General features: G+C 47.3%; 2 protein-coding genes across 4 annotated transcripts in view; one reads left to right on the top strand and one right to left on the bottom strand.

Annotated features, from left to right (window-relative positions):
* LOC121003959 (zinc finger protein 73-like) overlaps positions 1-1,429 on the bottom strand; it is a 156,011-nt gene extending 154,582 nt beyond the window's left edge. For both annotated transcript variants that reach the window (XM_040435943.1, XM_040435944.1), the window contains exon 1: positions 1,324-1,429. The gene's annotated coding sequence lies outside the window, so the exon portion shown is untranslated. The remainder of the gene's footprint in view (positions 1-1,323) is intronic.
* Positions 1,430-1,619: 190 nt separating this feature from the next.
* The window catches only part of LOC121005093 (oocyte zinc finger protein XlCOF8.4-like), a 68,298-nt gene continuing 44,484 nt past the window's right edge, over positions 1,620-25,433 (top strand). Inside the window, exons 1-2 of one of the 2 annotated variants that reach the window (XM_040437636.1) lie at positions 1,620-1,697; positions 10,426-10,563. In XM_040437636.1, coding sequence (XP_040293570.1) covers positions 10,486-10,563 — 78 coding nt within the window. In that variant the 5' untranslated portion in view covers positions 1,620-1,697; positions 10,426-10,485. Of the gene's footprint in view, positions 1,705-10,425; positions 10,564-25,433 lie in introns of both variants that reach the window. The other variant, XM_040437637.1, reaches the window with a different exon arrangement.

Below are 25,433 nucleotides of genomic sequence, written 5' to 3'. Positions count from 1 at the left end.
TAAATTTCTGAAAAATTTCAAGATTTGCTTCTAAACTTCTAAGCCTTATAACATCCCCAAAAAATAAAATATCATTCCCAAAACAATTCACACATGAAGTAGACATATGGGGAATGTAAAGTCATCACAATTTTTGGGGGTATTACTATGTATTACAGAAGTAGAGAAACTGAAACTTTGAAATTTGCTAAATTTTTCCAAATTTTTGTTAAATTAGGTATTTTTTGGTGCAAAAAAAAATAATTTTTTGACTTCATTTTACCAGTGTCATGAAGTACAATATGTGACGAAAAAACAATCTCAGAACGGCCTGGATAAGTCAAAGCGTTTTAAAGTTATCAGCACTTAAAGGGACTCTGGTCAGATTTGCAAAAAATGGCCTGGTCCTAAGGTGTAAAAAGGCTGTGTCCTTAAGGGGTTAAGCTTAACGGCAGCAGACAAAGGGGATACAAGAGCACTGTTAGTTAGTGCAGACACTAGCAGATCGCTAGTGTCAGTCAGCGAAAAATCTCAAAATCTGGTGGTAGAAACCCTTTAATCTGAACATTAAATAATCCCACTGAACTTGGAGAGTATGCCTGCTAAATAATTATTAGATATGTCAAATGGTTTTGTCTCTAATTCAAATATTACATTTCCATTATTCTCTGGTCCATTATTCTCTATGGGCACTTTCCACTCTGGTCCATTATTCTCTATGGGCACTTTCCACTCTGGTCCATTATTCTCTATGGGCACTTTCCACTCTGGTCCATTATTCTCTATGGGCATTCCACTCTGGTCCATTATTCTCTATGGGCATTCCACTCTGGTCCATTATTCTCTATGGGCATTCCACTTCTATGGGCATTCCTTTGTGTCATTCCTTTTAGTAGGTCCCCATAAAATGTTCACCTCCAAAGAGCTGTGACCCATAACCGGGGACTCCTGGCTGCAAGGACCACTTGGAGAGGCTTTGCTTTAGTAGAATTCTTACAGAATCCCCCGTCCATGTAACAAGCCACTGACTACTGCACTTACCCCCGAAGGTTCAGGTGACCTCCAGTTATATATAGGGTGTTCTGAGAATGATGTATGGCTTCATAAGGTTGGCTGCTATGGGTAGTTGCAGCACTTTCATCTCTGGCATCAGTTTTGAGGACACCCCTCAAGTGTGCGACAGCCCCAAATGACTAGTGCCGCAGGGTGCTGGTAATGGACACATATCATGATGACACCCCATTCAATAGACATAGCTAGGTGACCCTAGTACACACAGCGCAGTCATCACACACGTCAGTCACTAGGCACAGGTGACCCGATGACTATACACAGGTCACACACCTGTCAGCAGTGACCCGTCTTATACCCAGCGGGTGTAGGGGTGTATGCAGGCAGAAATCTCGCTGTCGCCACCCGCCAGTGTCGCTGCTCTTCTCACAGCCGGTCACTAGATGTATTGCACAATCTAGGCTCAACCAGTCAATCCTGCAATAGTTAGGCCCCGCCCACTAGTCGACGAGTCTCCGCCTTTCCTGTGACATCATACCTACCACGAGCAACTCCATTCTAGTCACTACCGTAGCACCAGGGTAATATTTGAAACGCAAAACCGGAAGTGAAACACCGGCAGACCGGAAGGTTTATCTTGTGGACGTCCTGTTCACTACAGATGGGTGATAAAGGAAAGAAGCCGCAGCCCATGTGAATTACGCCAGGTGACTGGTATTTGTCTTCTTATTTACCTCTGCTGCCATGATTCACAGGAAGGGGAGCGGATTTCAGCTTTGTATTCCCAGTATTATGTAGTAATTCACATTATACACCCATCAGAACCAGTTATAGCAATGACAATTACATCTCACATATACTTATTAGGTTAGGGCTACAGCAGCGACTTTGGTCATGGGACAGTAAGATCATAAATGTCGTCCTACTTAATCAAAAATAATGGTGATGTGGTTGTGTTGAAATACGGCAAATTTGGATTTGCCCCTGTGGTGTCTCCGGCGCATTGTAATACAGTCACATTCATTATCTGTGATTTAGGGTACTTTCACACGTTATTCTTTTCCGGCATAGAGTTCCGTCTTAGGGGCTCAATACCGGAAAAAAACGGATCAGTTTTTTCCTAATGCATTCTGAATGGAGAGCAATCCGTTCAGGATATCTTCAGTTCAGTCTTTTTGACTGATCAGGACGGAGATAATACCGCAGCATGCTGCGGTTTTATTTCTGTCCAAAATTCCGGAACACTTGCCGAAATGCCGGATCCGGCATTTCTTCCCATTGGGGGACCTGTTACCTCGATCTAATTGACCGAACCCCCAAGCCGGCTTCAGAGTCAATTATATGTATATATCAATACAGGCCACTAGGTGGCAGCCTTGTATAGATGTGTGAATGAGGCCTTGTATCGTTGGAACCGTACTGACCTGGAGAATGAAGATAACAGATCAATTTTACTGCATAATGTACAGTGAAAAAAAAAAATCTTTATCAGAATAGCGTTTTTTCCCAATTCTACCCCATTTGGAATTTTTTTCCCGCTCCCTACTACATGGTATGCAACCGTAAATGGTGCCATTGGAAATTACAACCTGTCCCGCAAAAAATAAGCCCTCATAAGGCTATGTGAATGGTAAAATAATAAAGTTATGACTATGGGAAGGCGGGGATTGAAAAACGAAAACGCAAAAATGAAAAATCCCAGGGTCCTTAAGGGGTTAAGAAAGGTACCTAATTGCACTGAAACGTTGCATAATAGAATCTGGAAACACCTCATGTCTTCATGCTGAGAAGAACGTTTTCTGTATCTGACACTGTTAGGCCTCTTTCACACGTGAGTTGAACGCATTGCACCCGCACTGAATACCGACCCATTCATTTCTATGGGGCTGTTCAGATGAGCGGTGATTTTCACGCATCACTTATGCGTTGCGTGAAAATCGCAGCATGCTCTATATTCTGCGTTTTTCACGCAACGCAGGCCCCATAGAAGTGAATGGGGTTGCGTGAAAATCGCAAGCAAGTGCGGATGCGGTGCGATTTTCACACGGTTGCTAGGAGACGATCGGGATGGAGACCCGATCATTATTATTTTCCCTTATAACATGGTTATAAGGGAAAATAATAGCATTCTGAATACAGAATGCAAAGTAAAATAGGGCTGGAGGGGTTAAAAAATTAAAAATTTAACTCACCTTAGTCCACTTGATTGCGTAGCCGGCATCTCCTTCTGTCTCCTTTGTTGAATAGGACCTGTGGTGAGCATTAAATACAGTTACAGGACCTTTGATGACGTCACTCCGGTCATCACATGGTACGTCACATGATCTTTTACCATGGTGATGGATCATGTGATGACCGGAATGACGTCACCAAAGGTCCTGTTGCTGCACAGAGATCAGATGAAGACAGAAGGAGATGCCGGGCCGCGATCAAGTGGACTAAGGTGAGTTAAATTATTATTATTATTTTCTTAACCCCTCCAGCCCTATTGTACTTTGCATTCTGTATTCAGAATGCTATTATTTTCCCTTATAACCATGTTATAAGGGAAAATAATACAATCTACAGAACACCGATCCCAAGCCCGAACTTCTGTGAAGAAGTTCGGGTTTGGGTACCAAACATGCGCGATTTTTATCACGCGCGTGCAAAACGCATTACAATGTTTTGCACTCGCGCGGAAAAATCGCGGGTGTTCCCGCAACGCACCCGCACATTTTTCCGCAACGCTCGTGTGAAACCAGCCTTAGGGTGCTTTCACACTAGCGTTATTCTTTTCCGGCATTGAGTTCTGTCCTAGGGGATCTATACTGGAACTGATCAGTTTTATCCTAATGCATTCTGAATGGCGAGCAATCCATTCAGGATGCATCAGGATGTCTTCAGTTCAGTCCCTCTTACATTTTTTGGACGGAGAAAATACCGCAGCATGCTGCAGTTTTCTCTCCGGCCAAAAATCCTGAACACTTGCTGGAATGCCGGGTCCAGAATTTTTTCCCATTGAAATGCATTAATGCCGGATCCGGCATTGCGGTCGGCGCACGCACAGACTGGAAAAATGTGGGGAAAAAATGAATGCTGGATCCGTTTTCTCAGACACCGGAGAGACGGATCAGGATCCGTCTGACAAATGCAATCAGTTTGCATACATTTTGACGGACCCGGCAGGCAGTTCCGGCGACGGAACTGCCTGCCGGAATTCTCTGCCGCAAGTGTGAAAGTACCCTTAGACCGTAGTCAGAAATCAGTGAATCATGGACCTGTGCAATCTGTGTTGTCCACAGACAGCTCACGTACCCATTGATTTTAATGTGTGTATTCACACTTCCGTGATCTACCCTGGTCTGGGGTTACACCAAGGAAGAATGCCCTATTTTTGTCCATGTTTAAAGATCCATCATGCCCGTTATAGTCCATGGGGTACTGAGAGATGCTCTTGAAATTAATTTTCAGCTGAGCAGTGTCCATGAAATACAGATGACACACTGAGGGCAAAAAAACGGAAACGCGGACCAGATGAACCACTGACAACTTGTCACTGATGTGATCACAGGTGTGTGAATGAGGCCTTACACGGTTTGTTTTTACTCAAATCAATGTGGTTTACATTCCAAGAAGACTGCCACAAATTTCTCTAGTGTGATATTTGGACTGGAGAGTCCTTCTGCGAGCGTCTTTGAGTATTAGGAATGCCTCTTTACTAGCTATACTGAGGCTAGGCCATCAATATTAACCCCTTCAAGACCAAGCCAGTTTTCATCATAAGGACCAAGCCACATTTTGCAAATCTGACATGTCACTTTATGTGGTAATAACTCAGGAACACTTTTATTTATCCAAGCCATTCTGAGACTGTTTTCTCGTGACACATTGTACTTCATGTTAGTGGTAAATTTGAGACAATGTGTTTCACCTTTATTTATAAAAAAAAATGGAAATTTTAATGTTTCTGCTTTTAAAGCAGATTGTGATACCTCATAAAATAGTTGTTACTGTACATTTCCCAGATGTCTACTTCATGTTAGAAGGCTTAGAATTTTAGAAGCCATTCTTAAAAATTTTAAGAAAATTTCCAATCACTTTGTGAGGCTTACATAGTAGAAACCACCCATAAATCACCCCATTTTAGAAACTACACCCCCAAAGTTATTCAAAACTGATTTTACAAACTTTGTTAACCCTTTAGGTGTTCCACAAGAATGAAAGAAAAAATGGAGTTAAATTTCAAAAAAAATTTACTTTTTTTGCAGGTTTTCCATTTTAATCAATTTTTTTCTGTAACACAGCAAGGGTTAACAGCCAAAGAAAGCGCAATATTTATTACCCTGATTCTGCAGTTTACAGAAACACCACATATGAGGTTGCTGGGATACTTTTAAGTTGCCATGTCACATTTGAAGCCCCCCTAGAGTAGAGACTCCAAAAAAGTGACCCCATTTTGTAAATTACGAAATGAGGTGAAAGTTTTATTGGTACTATTTTGGGGTACATAGGGATCTACTGATATTGATTTTTTTTTTACAGGCGATATCGATAACCTGTGAACTTTCAGGCCAATAGCTGATAACTTATACCGATATTCTGTGCATTTTTATAAAAAAAAAATAACGGCGTTCACCACATAGGAGATTTTTTTATTTTATATTTTAATAGTTTGGACTTTTCAAACGTGGCAATATGTGATATGTTTGTTTATTTATTGTTTACACTGCGTGCAGAATTATTAGGCAAATGAGTATTTTGACCACATCATCCTCTTTATGCATGTTGTCTTACTCCAAGCTGTATAGGCTCGAAAGCCTACTACCAATTAAGCATATTAGGTGATGTACATCTCTGTAATGAGAAGGGGTGTGGTCTAATGACATCAACACCCTATATTAGGTGTGTATAATTATTAGGCAACTTCCTTTCCTTTGGCAAAATGGGTCAAAAGAAGGACTTGACAGGCTCAGAAAAGTCAAAAATAGTGAGATATCTTGCAGAGGGATGCAGCACTCTTAAAATTGCAAAGCTTCTGAAGCGTGATCATCGAACAATCAAGCGTTTCATTCAAAATAGTCAACAGGGTCGCAAGAAGCGTGTGGAAAAACCAAGGCGCAAAATAACTGCCCATGAACTGAGAAAAGTCAAGCGTGCAGCTGCCAAGATGCCACTTGCCACCAGTTTGGCCATATTTCAGAGCTGCAACATCCCTGGAGTGCCCAAAAGCACAAGGTGTGCAATACTCAGAGACATGGCCAAGGTAAGAAAGGCTGAAAGACGACCACCACTGAACAAGACACACAAGCTGAAACGTCAAGACTGGGCCAAGAAATATCTCAAGACTGATTTTTCTAAGGTTTTATGGACTGATGAAATGAGAGTGAGTCTTGATGGGCCAGATGGATGGGCCCGTGGCTGGATTGGTAAAGGGCAGAGAGCTCCAGTCCGACTCAGACGCCAGCAAGGTGGAGTACTGGTCTGGGCTGGTATCATCAAAGATGAGCTTGTGGGGCCTTTTCGGGTTGAGGATGGAGTCAAGCTCAACTCCCAGTCCTACTGCCTAATTTCTGGAAGACACCTTCTTCAAGCAGTGGTACAGGAAGAAGTCTGCATCCTTCAAGAAAAACATGATTTTCATGCAGGACAATGCTCCATCACACGCGTCCAAGTACTCCACAGCGTGGCTGGCAAGAAAGGGTATAAAAGAAGAAAATCTAATGACATGGCCTCCTTGTTCACCTGATCTGAACCCCATTGAGAACCTGTGGTCCATCATCAAATGTGAGATTTACAAGGAGGGAAAACAGTACACCTCTCTGAACAGTGTCTGGGAGGCTGTGGTTGCTGCTGCACGCAATGTTGATGGTGAACAGATCAAAACACTGACAGAATCCATGGATGGCAGGCTTTTGAGTGTCCTTGCAAAGAAAGGTGGCTATATTGGTCACTGATTTGTTTTTGTTTTGTTTTTGAATGTCAGAAATGTATATTTGTGAATGTTGAGATGTTATATTGGTTTCACTGGTAAAAATAAATAATTGAAATGGGTATATATTTGTTTTTTGTTAAGTTGCCTAATAATTATGCAAAGTAATAGTCAGCTGCACACACAGATATCCCCCTAAAATAGCTAAAACTAAAAACAAACTAAAAACTACTTCCAAAAATATTCAGCTTTGATATTAATGAGTTTTCTGGGTTCATTGAGAACATGGTTGTTGTTCAATAATAAAATTAATCCTCAAAAATACAACTTGCCTAATAATTCTGCACTCCCTGTATATATTTTATATGTAAAATTAGGAAAGGGGGTGATTTATACTTAATATTTTTGGTGTTTTTTTTTTACTTTTTATTTTATACCTATTTCCCCCTTAGGGGCTAGAACCTGGGATCTTTTGATCCCTTGTCCTATTCACCCTAATAGAGATCTATCAGGGTGAATAGGACCTCACACTCTCCCTGCTGCCCTGTGCATAGTACCCACGGCAGCAGGGAGATTACCATGGCAGCCAGGGCTTCAGTAGTGTCCTGGCTGCCATGGTAACCGATCGGAGCCCCAGGATTACACTGCTGGGGCTCCGATCAGAAGCTGCCACTGCACCACCAATGAGAAGGAGGGGAGAGGGAACCCTGTGGCCACTGCCACCAATGACTTTAATACTGGGGGGGGGGCACTGCGCCACCAATGATTTTAATACTGGGGGGGAGGGCGCACTGCGCCACCAATGATAATTAACGTTTAATACAGGAGATGGGTGTGTTGACGCAGAATCACATAGCCGGCACCCTGCCTCTGACAGGGAGCTGCGATCAGCGGCAGCAGTTAACCCCTCAGGTGCGGCACCTGAGAAGTTAACTGCCGTTTATCGCAGCTTCCTGTCATATAAGCTGGGCTCCGCCTCCTGTATTTGTATTAGACATTAATTATCATTGGTGGCGCAGTGCGCCCGCCCCTCCTTTTCCCGTCTCTCCTTATTGGCAGCGTGGCACAGGGGGAGAGAGAGTGACTCCTTCTCCCCTGTGCTGCTGATGGAACATGGAGTGCGCTGACAGCGAGCTCATGTTCTGTGATAGCACGCTGGACGCATTATCAGCAAGGTTAGATGCCGATACCAATAACTTTAAAAATCATGAATATCGGCTGTTGATATCGATAACTCCGATAATCGGTCGATCCCTAGTACATATGATTTTTGATCGCTCGATATTATGCTTTTTGTGAGGCAAGGTAACCAAAAAAAGGCTGTTGTGGCACAGTTTTTATTTTTAGTTTTTTACGGAGTTCTCCTGAAAGGTTAGATCATGTGTTGTTTTTATACAGCAGGTAAATGCGGACGTGACAATACCAAATATGTGTATTTTTGTTGTTGTTTGAGTTTTACATACTAGGGGCTAAATGGCCAAGACTGCAGTTATCTCCAGTCCCAGCTGCAGCAGTATGAAGTATTTTACATTAAAACACCTAAAAAAAAGGCAATACTCCTCTTTTGACCCAAACAAATCCAGAGCTGGCATTCCCCCTAGTCTTTGAAGACACATCTTGTACTACTAGAAGTAGTGTGGAACTATGATTCCAGGCTCTAGAGGCTAATGTGTCACTGCTACAGACTCAAAGGGGGTTTCCTATCTCAGACACTGATGGCATATCGCTAGATTATGCCATAAATGTCAGCTAGGTTTGGTTCCCAGGTCGGGTCCCATATCGGTGAATGGAGTCACATCTCCATTTACCGCTCTGGGTTTGCTGGAAATGATTAGCGCTAGTGACTGGTGAATGGATGGTGGCGTCACTTGTGTGGTGCGCTCTCCTTCATTTCAAGGGCGGGGACTGTTCTGGAGACAGGAGCGGATCCCAGAAGCGGAAACTGCACCTATATGATATTGATGGCATATCCTAATGATATGTCATTAATATATGACATGGGTATACCCCTTAAAAACACCTGAAGAAATCATGGCACCCTAACACCACGTGACCCAGTCCCAGAGAAGGGAGAATGCAGCCTGATTTTAAAAGTAAGGGCTCTTTCACACCTGCGTTGTTGTGTTCCGGCATAGAGTTCCGTCGTCGGGGCTCTATGCCGGAAGAATCCTGATCAGGATTATCCTAATGCATTCTGAATGGAGAGAAATCCGTTCAGGATGCATCAGGATGTCTTCAGTTCCGGAACGGAACGTTTTTTGGCCGGAGAAAATACCGCAGCATGCTGCGCTTTTTGCTCCGGCCAAAAATCCGGAACACTTGCCGCAAGGCCGGATCCGGAATTAATGCCCATTGAAAGGCATTGATCCGGATCCGGCCTTAAGCTAAACGTCGTTTCGGCGCATTGCCGCATCCGACATTTAGCTTTTTCAGAGTGGTTACCATGGCTGCCGGGACGCTAAAGTCCTGGCAGCCATGGTAAAGTGTAGTGGGGAGCGGGGAGCAGTGTACTTACCGTCCGTGCGGCTCCCCGGGCGCTCCAGAGTGACGTCAGGGCGCCCCAAGCTCATGGATCATGTGATCACATGGATCACGTCATCCATGCGCATGGGGCGCTCTGACGTCATTCTGGAGCGCCCGGGGAGCCGCACGGACTGTAAGTATACCGCTCCCCCGCTCCCCACTACTACTATGGCAACCAGGACTTTAATAGCGTCCTGGGTGCCATAGTAACACTGAACGCATTTGGAAGACGGTTCCGTCTTCAAATGCTTTCAGTACACTTGCGTTTTTCCGGATCCGGAGTGTAATTCCGGCAAGTGGAGTACACGCCGGATCCGGACAACGCAAGTGTGAAAGAGGCCTAAGTTAAGTTAAAAGTTATTGATTGTTAGGTGTGTGTGTGTGTGTGTGTGTGTGTGTGTGTGTGGGGGGGCGGGGGGGCGGGGATAAAATAAGTTAGAAAACACCTTTTAATGTTTCATGAATAAAGTCACTGTGTAGCTCTATCATTTTACACAGTGGAGTCAGTTGTCACTACCATCTGATAAATGTTTTACAATGTATTAAAGGGAATCTGTCACCGGGATTTTGTGTATAGAGCTGAGGACACGGGTTGCTAGATGGCCGCTAGCACATCCGCAATACCCAGTCCCCAAAGCTCTGTGTGCTTTTATTGTGTAAAAAAAACTATTTGATACATATGCAAATTAACCTGAGATGAGTCCTGTACGTGAGATGAGTCAGGGACAGGACTCATCTCAGGTTAATTTGCATATGTATCAAATCGTTTTTTTTACACAATAAAAGCACACAGAGCTATGGGGACTGGATATTGCGGATGTGCTAGCGGCCATCTAGCAACCCATGGCCTCAGCTCTATACACAAAATCCCGGGGACAGGTTCCCTTTAAGCCTGTAATACCAATATATCACAAATTATGCATATTACAAACAGTACCATTATTACCTTATAACGAACAATGTATATACTTGTCACATTTCTTGCACTTCTTTTTTTATAGGTAGATTAATACATGTCAAAGGGAAATCTACTTTATTAAGTGTCCTGTTCTCGTGGGAAGATGGAGAAGGATAGACTTTACATGGCTGAGAGGATATTTAATATCACCCTAGAGATAATCTGTCTGCTGACTGGAGAGGTGGGTGATTGGTGGTCTTCAGAAGAAACCTTGAGGAATAATTGCAGATATGAGATTATGAAATGTTCTACTACGTAATAGTAGTTTTGGGCTTGGATAGAATAAAAAGATGAAAAGACTGCCTACCATTATACTGTATTACCAGTGCAGCCACTTGGCTGACATTTACTCCTGTAAATTGTACATTTGGCACATCTCATTTTAGACACATTTCTGAATAATCCACTGCATGTCATCCACCAAGCGGGCATGGCTTACGCTGCAACATCGAATTGTCACAAAGTAAGCCAACCAGTCGGACAGTCTAAAGGTGCGCCAGATTTATCCTCCGTCATAAGCCCCCGCCTAGTTTACTTTCTTTCTTACTGTGGTAGTGCACGTGCATAACCACCGCTCTGTTTAAAGGAAATGTGTCACTGAAATAGTTTTCTGCCAGTTAAAACCAGATAGCAACACATCATTTTTTTCTAACTTGTTTTCATTTTCTGACTACAGATTTTCTTATTCTAAGTTTTGAGCATGATTATGGCGGCTGCCATTTTGCCTGAGCTGTTCTTAACAGCTTTCATTGATATGCTTTACAGCAGCCGCTCATTGATGACATTTTATGATGACACTTACCCCTTAAACTTCCCTGAAACCAGGGCTCGGGATTGTGTCTGTCCCAGCGGTCATACTTTCAGCAATTATACATTTATCACTTATTCTGTGGATAGGGTTTTCATGAGCCATCACCACCTACCATTCTAACCCCTTCACTACACCCGCTGTACATGTACGGCGGATGTCGGGTCTTTAAAGATGTCTCCTGGAGCGGAGTGAGCGCCATGGTGATTGCAGACATTTAACCTCTCAGATGCTGTGTTCAAATGTGACCATAACATCTAAGAAGTCGGAAGTGTGTGCTTCACAATTTTGAACGCCTTCCCCCAGCGGAGATCGGGGAAGGCGTAATGAGCCTGAGCATGTATTAGGCTTCCAGGCTTATTATTTGTATATTACTGTTCAGGCCAGCAGGTGGCAGCACTGAACTGTAATATACCTATTTCTGTATAGGATAATGGAGAAAATGTTGTGATCCACTTGGGGACCTAATAAAAACAAAAAAAAGTAAAAAAATATATATATATATAAAAATTCATATCACCCCTCTTTCCCCAAAATCAAAATACTTAAGCAATAAAAAAAAATCAACATCATGGGCATCGTCACGTGTGAAGACACCTGTACTATTAAAATATAAAGAATTCAGTGATCGTCCCGCAAAAAAATGAGCCCTCGCACATCTCCGTAGACATAACTATAATAAAAAAAATGGGTCAGAATATGGTGATGAAAAGAAAAACTATTTTCACAAGTTTTTATTTTTTTCAGTTTTAAACCACAAGAAAAACTATACATACCGTATGTAGTATCGCCATAATCATACTGACCTGGAGAATGAAAAGCACAAGTCCGTTTTACTGCATAGTGAACTCAAATTCTACCCCATTTGGAATTTTTTCCCCCTAAATTGTATGCCATATTAAATTATGAAATTAGAAAGTACAACTTGTCCACCAAAAAACAAGCCCTCATACAGCTATGTGAACAGAAAAATAAAATAGCTATGGTTCCGGAAAGGCAGGGAGTGAAAAACGGAAACACAAAAACGGAAAACCCCTGCGTCAGGATGAGGTTAGAGAGCTGTTATTGTCACCACTCTCGACATGCCTGTTTTAGTAAATGCTTGTTTTTCTCATGAATTAACGATACTGGATCATCTTTTCTTAGCATGCCTCTGCTATTCCTGGTGGAAGTGTATCAGTAAATTGATCACTGGCTAGTGATAGGCATTATAAGCATCAGCACCGATATCCAATGGTTTAATATGACTAATTTAAGGTTATTTACAGGACTGCTCACCTGGTTCCTGTACTTCAGCGGCCTCCATTCACTTACACTGGGGACAGAGTGCTCATGGGCTAGTTCCCCTATCTGTCCCATTGAAAGTGAATGGAGGCCGCTGAAGTAGAGGATTCAGATGAGCAGTGCTGCAAGCATAAATTAGGCACATTAAACCATTGGATATCGGTGCCGATGCTTAGAATACCTCTCACGAGCTGCATGCATGCGCTGTTCCTAGCACATGTGCAGCTAGATACAGATAGTGGCCAACCCCTTTAAGCACCAAACGATATACTAAAGGTGAAGATGCTTAAAACTGGAAGCATGCATTCTGGGAGCGCAGCAGGTGGGCAGACCTGCAGGAAAACATAAATTAGGAAAAATAGAAAAAAAACACCACGACACTCACCAATCTAATCAGTCCCATTAGTTAGTCCAAAAGAGCACTATGCTTCTGGGACTGGATAAGAGATGGCACTGGCCTAGGCTGTTTCATGCCTCCTGAATCTTTCTCAAGACCTGATGGGACCAAGCGTAATTATGCCTAAATCCCCAGCCGCCAATGTACCATCATTAACCCTTCGAAGACACAGCGACAATACAGGTCACAGTTAATGGGATTGTCTCACTTAAGCAAGTGGCATTTATAATGTAGAGAAAGTTAATACAAGTCACTTACTAATGTATTGTTATTCTCCATATTGCCTCCTTTGCTGGCTGGATTCATTCTTCCATCACATTATAAACTGCAAGTTTCCATGGTTTCAGACCACCCTGCAACCCATCAGTGGTGGTCGTGCTTGCACAGTATAGAAAAAAGCACTAGCCTATGTGCGCTCCCTTGGTCCCGGCCACCAGAGAGGCTGACACTTTTTCATATAGTGTGCAGACACGACCATCACTGATGGATTGCAGGGTGGTCTGTAACCATGGAAACGAGCAGTGTATAATGTGATGGAAATATGAATCTAGCCAGCAAAGGAGGCGATATGGACTAATTACATTAGTAAGTGCCTTGTATTAACTTTCTCTTCATGATAAATGCCACTTACTGAAGTGAGACAACCTCTTTAAGGAAGCGGGGTACTGTGGAGGTGACAGTTAAGGGGGTGGGTGCTGTGGAGGTCACTGTTAAGGGGGGGAGGTCACTGTTAAAGGGGTTGTCCGGGTTCAGAGCTGAACCCGGACATACCTCCATTTCCCCCTGGCAGCCCCCCTGACTTGAGCATCGGAGCAGTTCATGCTCCAATGCTCTCCTTTGCCGTGCACTAAATCGCGCGGGGCAAAGGCATTTTCAGGAGTTCCGGTGACGAACCGGGCTTTCCATGGGGCTGCCAGGAAGCCCGGTGAAGTCACTGGCACTAATGGGCAGGCTTTAGCGCTGCCCTAGTCAGTAAAACGGCTAGGACAGCGCTAAAGCACGCCCATCAGAGCCGGTGACGTCACCGAACACACTGCCGGGTGGAAACCTCTGCCCGGCAGTGTGTTATTCTAAACGAAAGAGCCCGTGCCCTGCGAGATCTAGCGCAGTGCCCTGCGAGATGCTCCGATGCTAGCATCAGGAGGCCTGCCTGGGTAAAAATATGGTTATGTTGGGTTCAGCTCTGAACCCGGACAACCCCTTTAAGGAGGCAGGGTGCTGTGGAGGTCACCGTTAAGCGCGTGGAGTGCTGTGGAGGTCACTGTTAAGGTGGTTTGTTGCTGTGGAGGTCACTGTTAATGGGGCATGGTCTTGTGGAGATCAGTGTAAAGGGAGGAGGACACTGTTAAGGGGGTGTGGTCGTCATCCAGTAACACCTCACATAATGGGCAAAATGGGGTTAATGTGTGGGTACATGATGGGGGTCACTTACAATTAATATGAGGCATATGGAGGTCCAAATTGATTAAACCTTGTGCCTCACATTAATAATAAGCAATTCAATCATGTACCTCTTCACATTAACCCCATGTTGCTTATTGTGTGAGGAGGTACTTAAATAAGGTTACTATTAATGTGAGGCATATGATTTTATCAATTTGCCTCACATTAATAGTAAGTGACCATATCAAGTACCTCCTCACATAATGGGCAACATGAGGTTAATGTCTGGGTATTTCTATTTTAATTTTTTTAGGGTACTTTCACACTTGCGGCAGAGTGATCCGGCAAGCAGTTCCGTCGTCAGAACTGCCTGCCAGATCCGGCAAAACGTATGCAAACTGATGGCATTTGTCAGACTGATCTGGGTGCGGATCCGTCTGACAAATGCATTGAAATGCCGGATCCGTCTCTCCGGTGTCAACCGGAAAAACTGATCCATTTTTCCGGAACACTTAATGCCGGTTCCGGCACTAATACACTTTAATGTAAATTAATGCCGGATCCAGCATTCCGGAATTTTGGAAGGAGATAAAACCGCAGCATGCTGCGGTATTTTCTCCGTCCTGAAATGGCAAAAAGACTGAATTGAAGACATCCTGATGCAGACTGAACGGATTGCTCTCCATTCAGAATGCATTAGGATAAAACTGATCAGTTCTTTTCCAGTATAGAGCCCCTAGGACGGAACTCCATACCGGAAAAGAATAACGTTAGTGTGAAAGTACCCTTATTTGTGCAAACTATTGATTTGGTATCGAAAGCGAAGTCCAAATCATGTCTAGATTGTGGCAAGGCAAACCCCTTTAATGCTAGGTCTTTGATATGCCATTATCTAGTCAGGCTATACTGTTGTAAATGGGAGATAGGGATAGACCTTGACATCCCAAAACATGAGAGACTTGTCTCCATAGACAATGGTATGCAAACCAAATTACTGATCACACAAAACATACTTGCTAGAATCTTAAGTTACACTCATTGACAAAAAAAAATAACACACCAAGAAGGAGATGTTGGAATCAAATGAAACTTTCTATGTCTGAATGTAATTATGGTACTTACTGTATGTGTAAGTGATTACAATATTAGAGCGAAAGGATACGTTTATTGGGGAAAGTGTACAATTGCAAGGAGGCTCTAGTACCCTGTTGGCCGCCTCTAGCCTGGATACAAGACGAGATACATTTGGGCATGGAGGCACACAGATTACATATGGTATCTGTGAGGAATATGGATTAATATTTACTGTCAGCCATGGCCTCACACCCCCATTTGCTGACAGATAGCGGAGGTAGTGAACTCCACAGGAGGGCCCTGCTTCAAAGCCCCAGGCCTGATTGTCATCTGATGCACCTCTCGGCATGTTCAGTGTACATGCAAAATTAGTTTCCACCCCCCAGCCACCTGAGTGTCAGAAGGCAAGGAAGAAAGCCCCCCCCCCCCCCAGGGGATCCAGGCTTCAAGGAGAATGTCACACCTCACCTCCACCAGTTTGGAGCTAACTGAATCCTGTTGGCACCTACCTTTCATAAGGAATTATGAACCGCCTGGCCATTGCAGGCGCAAACCGGATAAATATTTGTGTCCCGGTGGCCACGAGGTACGTTCCCATGGTCTTTGGTTAATGGGACGATGTCGGGGTAGGGAGATATCCGTATCTCCCCATAGAAACCACATAACGGTACCAGGTTTGGGCTCTACTTGTAGCCGGAACCCAGGCAGGTCCATTGGTCCCAGAACCATCTTCCTATGACCCTCTGGTCTGGAGCTATGAACCCTAAAGGGTTTTGTGGGTCATTTGCTGCCAGCCCAGAAGAGGGGGAGTGGACCCCTCCCTGAGGCCGGGAGGGGAGGGGCTGGCTACAGGTTAAAAGTCTGGTGCCAGCAAGTAGGCGCGTCTTTCTCTGAAGAGGGGTCACATCCTACAAATGTGTTTAGAGGGACCCAGGAAATAGCTGAGATCACGGCCCTTCATGTGGACTCCAGCAAAGAACATCTCAAAACTAAAAGGAACTTTCATCTTATCCGGTAACTGACTTTTACACTGCTTAACCCTGTTGTAACCATATAACCTGTAATCTGTAACCTCAGACCACTGTATATATTGTCTGTGTATATTGTGTTATATCTAGTGTGCCCATACGGCGATTAAATCTATAATTTAATCTTGTGCTATCTTGTATCTCGATCACGAATCCCCACGTCCGTGTTTTGGCCTAGTTATAAGCTACCGCGGGTTGGTTTCTGACCCTATATAATCCCGTTAGCGTATCGGGCTTATATCAAACTAGAACTGGTGGCAGATACCCAGGCTGAGGAGTCGCTGTTTCACTGCGGCAGTGAAAAGGCTCTCTCAGCTTGTTGCCTCTCTGTGCCCGCGTGGACAGGAGGTGTGTGTAAGCTATACCAAGCTGACCTTACGTGCTCCACTGGAGGGCGTAACTTCACGTTTTTGGCAGACCCGTGACCATACCACGTCTCGTGAGCTCGACGTAGTTGACGTCAAGTGGGCACGAGGTGTGGTATTCATCACATATTGGTGGCAGCAAAGTGGGATCGAGATACTATTGTGTGTGAGTGTGAGACCCATACTCCCAGACACTAAAGACGACCAGCAGTAGCTCTTGCCGCTGGAGTCTTAAGATCAGCTCAACACTAGACAGTCTGAGTGCAGATACAATAAGGTGTGTGGGCATCAGGTTGCAGTCGGTGTCAGTGACCATCCGTTGCAATGACTGCCAGTATCACAAGGAGCAAAGCTAGGGAGATGGCCGATGCTTTGAATGGTGGTGGAGAGGAGGTGGAAGGCGAGGGGGAGCACAGCCAAAGCTCCCCAAGGAGCCAGTCGCCAGAGGTGAGGTCCGCGGTGGCCCTCACTCCACCTGCCCATCCCCCCAGCCAAGCTGGCTCAGCTGCTCTCCTACAAGCTGCCATGGACCATCTCCAGGCTGGAGACCAGGCAGCATCTGAGCTCCTCCTGGCGGCTGCAGAGCGTTGCGAGCGAGCAGAGGCTGCAGAGCGTCGCGAGCAAGCACAGGCCGAGCGTGAGCACCAGCTTCAAATGATCAAGCTGAAGCTTCAATTCCAGCAGCCCTCCCCAGCCCAATATGAGTCTCCAGAGGTCCGGATTACCAAACTGCGGGCGGAGGACTTTCCCCTACTGGACAAAGATGGGGACCTGGACACTTTTTTTGTTGGCATTTGAGACAGCCTGCCATCAATACCAGCTGCCAGAGGACCAGTGGGTCAGATTCCTCACGCCATGGCTCAGGAGAAAAGCCCTTGAAATCTTTGGGTACCTGCCCAGCGAGACCATCCTGAGCTATGAGGACATCAAACAGGCTCTGGTCAGGCAGTATAACTTAACCCCTGAGTCGTACCGGAAAAGGCTCAGGAATTTGCACTGGGGTTCTACTCAGAGCTGGGCCGATCACATGCGGGCCTTGCTGAGAGCGGTCGACCAATGGACCACCGGGTTGGAGCTCTCCACCGTCCAGCAGCTGAAGGAGCTCATCGCCACAGAACAGTTCTTGTTGAACTGCCCAGAGGATCTCCAGCAGTACCTCCGTGACCGGAAGCCAAAGGGGGCCTCCGCAACAGCAGCCCTGGCCGATGAATACACCAACAACAGGACTTCAGAGGCCCGGAAACCTGTCGGCTGGAGAGGGGGTAAGACGCACGCTGCACCTGCTACCCCTGCCCCTAGGCCCAAGTGGGCACCGGCCCCTGCTGCACTTTCCACGTCGGTGGGGGAACCCCGCCTGTGTCACCTGTGTAAGCAGCCAGGACACTTCAAAGCCATGTGTCCCCAGCGCCCGAGGGATCCGTCCCAGTCATCAACCCGGAAACCGTCCACTGTGTTGTGTGTGGGTGGGGGTGGTGGGAGGTCCCTTGACAATGTTCAACCGGTCACCGTGGACCAGGCCGTGGCCATGGGACTTAGAGACACCGGCGCTGAAATGACACTGGTACGGCCTGAGCTGGTGGCACCCCATGATTTACTGCCCGGGAGATCCCTCATTGTCTCCGGGATTGGAGGAGTAGAACCGGCGCTGCCCGTCGCCAAGGTCTATTTGGACTGGGGCGCCGGTCGAGGAGTAAGGGAGGTGGGGGTATCCGCAAATATCCCCGCCAGTGTTTTGCTGGGGACAGACGTGGGGTGGCTTGTGTCTAAGTATGTGGCCGCTGACCCCCCGATATCCGATTCCCCAGAATGTGATGTACCTGTAATGCCCCTCCTGATGATACTGTGAATGTACCTACCATGCCTGTTTTTGGGGATGTGGGGGTGGGGGATGTAATGAGTGCCTCTCCCCTTAGTGGGGAGGGGGTCATTCCTGCCAGCTGGGCTGAAACCCCAGGCTGTGGCCAGCAAGCCTGCTGGACCCTGTTGTCCTCCAGTGTGGTGACTGAGGCGACAAGCAGGGGGCAGACAACTGTGGGGGGGGGGGGGGGATGCAAATGAGGTCAGGGCTGTCCCAGGAGAAGAAGGGCTGCCAGGTGAAGCCTCAGTGCAGGGTTCCTCCCCCACTGGGATGTCAGAGGGCCAGGTTAGTCCGTCTGGACTGGCGACTTGGCCGGGAGCCGAGGGAAAGCAGGCACTACCAGCAGTGGCAGCGGCCATAGCTGCTGTCACGCGCAGTGGGAATGCTGGGGCCCTAGGGGCCCCTCAGGGGTCTGATGGCTTTCCCCCTTCCGACCAAGTGGCTGCCGAGTCAGAGGGAGGCCAGGAGTCAGGTCCCGGGGACCTGACAGGGGACTTGGCAGTCTCGTCTATTCTGGCCACGTCCAGTCAGGAGTTTCAGGCAGCGTTAGCAGCTGACGTCAGCCTGAACGCTCTCAAGGAGCAAGCGGAACAGCCCCCTTCGGACTCAGACCTCGAGCGGATGGTCTGGGACCAAGGACGGCTGTACCGGGTCACGGTCCAGCCGGGCTCACGTGAGGCGTGGCCTAGGGACCGACAGCTAGTGGTACCCTATCAGTTCAGGACGGAGTTGTTGCAGGTTGCGCATGAGATTCCGATGGCTGGACACCTAGGGATCGCTAAGACAAGGGCCAGATTAGCCCAGCATTTCTACTGGCCAAAGATGGGGGCTGATGTGGTTGCCTACTGCCGTTCATGTGACACCTGCCAGCGGGTGGGGAAGGCGGGGTGGCGCCCCAAAGCCCCACTGGTAACGCTGCCCATAATTGAAGAGCCTTTCAGGAGGGTGGCTGTGGATCTCATTGGACCGCTGTCCATTCCCAGCAGCTCCGGGAAACGCTTCATATTGACGGTAGTAGACTATGCCACCCGGTACCCGGAGGCGGTAGCCTTGTCATCCATTCGGGCCGACAAGGTGGCTACTGCCTTGCTGGAGATTTTCTCCAGAGTGAGCTTTCCCCAGGAAATGCTCACCGACCGGGGGACCCAGTTCATGTCGCAATTGATGGAGTCCCTCTGTAGGCAAACAGAAGCGATGGTATGACCAGAATGCTTGTGAGAGGACCTACCAGGTGGTTCAGAAGGTATGGGTACTGGTCCCCGTACCTCAGGACAACCCTTCAGCGGCCTGGGAAGGCCCGTACCTCATGCATCAGCGCCTCAATGCCATGACGTACCCGGTCACCCTCGACCACGCCCGAGGAAGGCAGAAGGCCTTCCACGTGAACATGATGAAGGCTCATCATGAGAGGGAGGCATGTGCCCTCCCTGTCTGCAACCTCCCCGAAGAGGGGGAGGAGGAAACCCTCCTGGACATGCTCACCCAGGTGAAGGCGGGTGGGTCCATCGAGGATGTGGAGGTGGGCCGTCCATCATGTGGACACTAGGGATCACCCCCCAATGCACCTTGGAGGTGCAGCAACACATGCGCCAGGAGATTGACGAGATGCTGAAGCTGGGGGTCATCCAGGCATCCAACAGCGATTGGGCCTCGCCTGTGGTCCTCGTCCCAAAGAAGGACTGGACCACCCGGTTCTGCGTGGACTACAGGGGATTCAACGCTGTCTCGGTCACCGATGCGTACCCTATGCCACGCATCGATGACCTGCTCGATCAGTTGGCCGGGGCCCGGTACCTGACCATCATCTATCTGATCCGGGGGTACTGGCAGATTCCCCTGACCTAGGAGGCGCGGGAACGCTCTGCCTTTATCACCCCCTTTGGATTGTAGGAATCCACGGTGATGCCGTTCGGCATGAAGAATGCCCCTGCCACTTTTCAGCGGATGGTCAACACGCTGCTTAAGGGACTTGAAGAGTATGCGGCCGCGTACCTGGATGATACCAGGCAGGCTTGACCATCAAGCCGGAAAAGTGCCAGCTGGGCATGAGCGAGGTCCACTACCTGGGGCACCGGGTAGGCGGGGGGACCCTTAAGCCAGAGCCTGGGAAAGTGGATGCTATTGCATCCTAGCCCACTCCCAGGACCAAGAAACAGGTGATGCCCTTCCTGGGCACCGCCGGGTACTATAGGAGGTTCATCCCCCACTATAGTAGCCTGGCGAAGCCCTTGACGGACCTCACCAAGAAGAAGCTGCCCTCCGCAGTCGATTGGACGAACGACTGCGAGACGGCCTTCCGAGCGCTGAAGGCCGCCCTCTCGAGCTTCCCTGTACTACAGGCGGCCGACTTCACGCTGCCGTTTATAGTGCAGACCGACGCCAGTGATTTTGGCCTTGGTGCCGTACTCAGCCAGGTTGACACTACGGGCCAGGAACACCCCGTTCTGTACCTGAGTCGGAAGCTCCTGCCGAGGGAAGTGGCGTACTCCACAATGGAGAAGGAGTGCCTGCCAATTGTCTGGGCCCTGCAACGGTTGCAGCCGTATTTATACGGTCGCCACTTCACGGTGGAGACCGACCACAACCCCCTCAGCTGGTTAAACACCGTATCCGGGACGAATGGGAGGCTGCTACGCTGGAGCCTAGCTCTCCAGCAGTATCACTTGACCATTCGCCACAAAAGGGGCCGTGACCACGGGAACGCCGATGGGCTATCCAGACAAGGAGAGGGTGCGGATGGGCGCACAGGGGAACACAGGAATGTGCTGCTCCCTGGCGCCCTCTAAAAGGGGGAGGTGTGAGGAATATGGATTAATATTTACTGTCAGCCATGTCCTCACACCCCCATTTGCTGACAGATAGCGGAGGTAGTGAACTCCACAGGAGGGCCCTGCTTCAAAGCCCCAGGCCTGATTGTCATCTGATGCACCTCTCGGCATGTTCAGTGTACATGCAAAATTAGTTTCCACCCCCCAGCCACCTGAGTGTCAGATGGCAAGGAAGAAAGCCCCCCCCCCAGGGGGTCCAGGCTTCAAGGAGAAGGTCACACCTCACCTCCACCAGTTTGGAGCCAACTGAATCCTGCAGGAAAACCACCAGCAGGGGGTATCAGCCCTTGCCCCGGATCAATGAGACCTCCCAGACATGTTGGCACCTACCTTTCATAAGGAATTATGAACCGCCTGGCCATCGCAGGCGCAAACCGGATACATATTTGTGTCCCGGTGGCCACGAGGTACGTTCCCATGGTCTTTGGTTAATGGGACGAGGTCAGGGTAGGGAGATATCCGTATCTCCCCATAGAAACCACATAACGGTACCAGGTTTGGGCTCTACTTGTAGCCGGAACCCAGGCAGGTCCATTGGTCCCAGAACCATCTTCCTATGACCCTCTGGTCTGGAGCTATGAACCCTAAAGGGTTTTGTGGGTCATTTGCTGCCAGCCCAGAAGAGGGGGAGTGGACCCCTCCCTGAGGCCGGGAGGGGAGGGGCTGGCTACAGGTTAAAAGTCTGGTGCTAGCAAGTAGGCGCGTCTTTCTCTGAAGAGGGGTCACATCCTACAAATGTGTTTAGAGGGACCCAGGAAATAGCTGAGATCACGGCCCTTCATGTGGACTCCAGCAAAGAACATCTCACAACTAAAAGGAACTTTCATCTTATCCGGTAACTGACTTTTACACTGCTTAACCCTGTTGTAACCATATAACCTGTAATCTGTAACCTCAGACCACTGTATATATTGTCTGTGTATATTGTGTTATATCTAGTGTGCCCATACGGCGATTAAATCTATAATTTAATCTTGTGCTATCTTGTATCTCGATCACAAATCCCCACGTCCGTGTTTTGGCCTAGTTATAAGCTACCGCAGGTTGGTTTCTGACCCTATATAATCCCGTTAGCGGACCGGGCTTATATCAAACTAGAACTGGTGGCAGATACCCAGGCTGAGGAGTCGCTGTTTCACTGCGGCAGTGAAAAGGCTCTCTCAGCTTGTTGCCTCTCTGTGCCCGCGTGGACAGGAGGTGTGTGTAAGCTATACCAAGCTGACCTTACGTGCTCCACTGGAGGGCGTAACTTCACGTTTTTGGTAGACCCGTGACCATACCACATCCCGTGAGCTCGACGTAGTTGACGTCAAGTGGGCACGAGGTGTGGTATTCATCACAGTATCCTACGGAACCTTTTGCTCTTAAATGTTACAGCTGGGCCTGTAGGTCCTACACGCTTGTAGGCTGCCCGAAGCTGGCATCTCAGCTAGTCCCATAAATGCATGATTGGTGATAAATCTGGCGACTGGGCAGGTCAAGAAAGTGTTGCAATGTGGCAGAGACATTCCTAGGAAACCCTCGCTGCATTATCCTGCTGAAAAATGCCACTTGGAAGCCCTGCCATGAGAGGCAACACATGTGGCCGCAGGATGTCCTATACTTATCACTGAGCTGTTAGTGTCTGTTATGCAAGCGGGTGTGGACCCACTGCGCCACTGACTGTGTATACTCTGGAGGGGCATAACTAAGCCACTACCAGGTCTTCACTGGAGCCTCTGATGGTGAGGATAGGCTTGGGCCGTTAGGGTAGTTGCCAGGGGCTACTCCAGAGCAGCACCCAAGTCAGTGGCAGCTGACCAAGGGGTCAGAGTACACTCTTTGCGAGGTTGGTGTTTGTTCACACCGAGTAGAAAGTTTGTGCATAACAAAAAACGGCACCTTATCGGAGGTTCTGTCTCCAGCAGTCCATATGCAGGCTTTAGGTGGCCTGCTCTCCCAACACACAGGTCTCAGCTTTTCAGCCCAGCACAAGGCTCAGTTCCCACACCAGCTAAGACTACTTTCACATTAGCGTTTTTCTTTTCCGGCATAGAGTTCCGTCACAGGGGCTCTATACCGGAAAAGAACTAATCAGGCATATCCCCATGTATTCTGAATGGAGAGTAATCCGTTCAGGATGCATCAGGATGTCTTCAGTTCAGTCATTTTGACTGATCAGGCAAAAGAGAAAACCGTAGCATGCTACGGTTTTATCTCCGGCGAAAAAAACAGAAGACTTGCCTGAATGCATTTTTTTTCATAGGAATGTATTAGTGCCAGATCCGGCATTCAAAATACCGGAATGCTGGATCTGTCCTTCCGGTCTGCGCATGTGCAGACCTTTAAAAATGAGAAAAAAATAAATACCGGATCCGTTTTGCTTGATGACACCGGAAAAACGGATCCAGGATTGCAATGCGTTTTTCTGACTGATCAGGCATTTTTCTAACTGATCAGGATCCTTTCTATTTTTCTATTCGGGAGTACTGTGTCAGAAGCTGCCAGGTCTAGCACACATTAAGCACCGCCCCTCTCCCAAGAAGCTCCGCCCCTCACAGACATCTCCTTTGCCAGGAGCAGATCCAGAGATCGGACTAAACACTACAATGTGGTTACAGGACCTGTGGTGATGTCACAGTCATGTGATCAGCCATGTGTGTGGGAGGAGTTAGGGGAACACAGGCTCTGTGTAGGACTGTGCTGGTGGAGAATGCAGAGGTACTTTATGTATGGAAGGTGTGTATAAAGCAGGGCTATGTCAGTGTAACCAGTATTGTACAGTTTTCTGTGTGTAATGTGCACACAGTAGTTCTATTGGCGCTGTGTATGGCAGCGTCAGATGGGCGCTGTGTATGGCAGCGTCAGGTGGGTGCTGTGTATGGCAGCGTCAGGTGGGCGCTGTGTATGGCAGCGTCAGGTGGGCGCTGTGTATGGCAGCGTCAGGTGGGCGCTGTGTATGGCAGCGTCAGGTGGGCGCTGTGTATGGCAGCGTCAGGTGGGCGCTGTGTATGGCAGCGCCAGGTGGGCGCTGTATCTCGCTGTGTTATGGCGGCAGTGGTATTATTTTTTTTCTTATTGCTATTTCTGCACAGAAGACATTATAGAGGAGACTAGCAATGGTTTCCCTGCAGAAATAGCATCTTCATAGTTATATAGGACTATGTATTATATATATGATTTACCGCAAAATTCGTTCCCCTCCTCAGCTAAAAATATTTCTCAAAATTGTGAAGAGGAGTATGTTTATTCTTCTGGAAAAAATGTATTGCGACCTCTGGATGAATCCTCTCTACTGGTGGTCTGTTTGGCTCTCCGGAGTCTGTTTGCTGTGTGTGCACGCCCTCACATCACCACAGGTCCCAACACCACCTAACAGCTCGGTCAGAGCAGCATAGAATTTAAATCACTCCCTTTCCCCATTTTACAAATTAGAAAAAGAATAAAGATCACTGGTATTGTTGCATCCGAAAATGGTAGAATCCTTGCAGGATAACAGGCCGAACTGGATGGACAAATGTCTTTTTTCGGCCTTATGTACTATGTTACTATGTTACTATAAAAGTATTTATCCCATATGGTGAATGTCGTAATAGACAAAAGTGTCTGAGTTGCCGTTTTTTGGTTCACCTTCCAAAAAGATTGAATGAAAATTGATTAATAATTCATAAATAGAAACTACAGATCACCCCACAGAAATGAGCCCCTTGACAGCTCTATAGACTTAAATATAAAAAAGTTATGGATGTCAGAATATGGCGGTGCAAAGACATTTTATTTTGTTATTCAAAGTATTTTTTTTAGGTACCGATATTAAAGAAAAAGAAAAACAATAAAAATGTGATATTGATGTAATCGTTCTGGACCACAGAATGAAGTTAAGGCTGCATGCACACGACCGTGTGCCCCCCGTGACCGTATTGCGACCCGCATACAGCGGGTCCGCAATACACGGGCATCGGATGTGTGCATTCCGCATCACGGATCGCGGACCCATTCACTTGAATGGGTCCAAAATCACGGAGATTCTGCAATCACAGAGGCACG

Source organism: Bufo bufo, chromosome 6 (genome assembly GCF_905171765.1).
Source record: "Bufo bufo chromosome 6, aBufBuf1.1, whole genome shotgun sequence".
Classification (NCBI taxonomy): Eukaryota; Metazoa; Chordata; class Amphibia; order Anura; family Bufonidae; genus Bufo; species Bufo bufo.
Note: the sequence above shows the minus strand (reverse complement) of the source record. Positions and strands in the feature narration are given on the sequence as shown.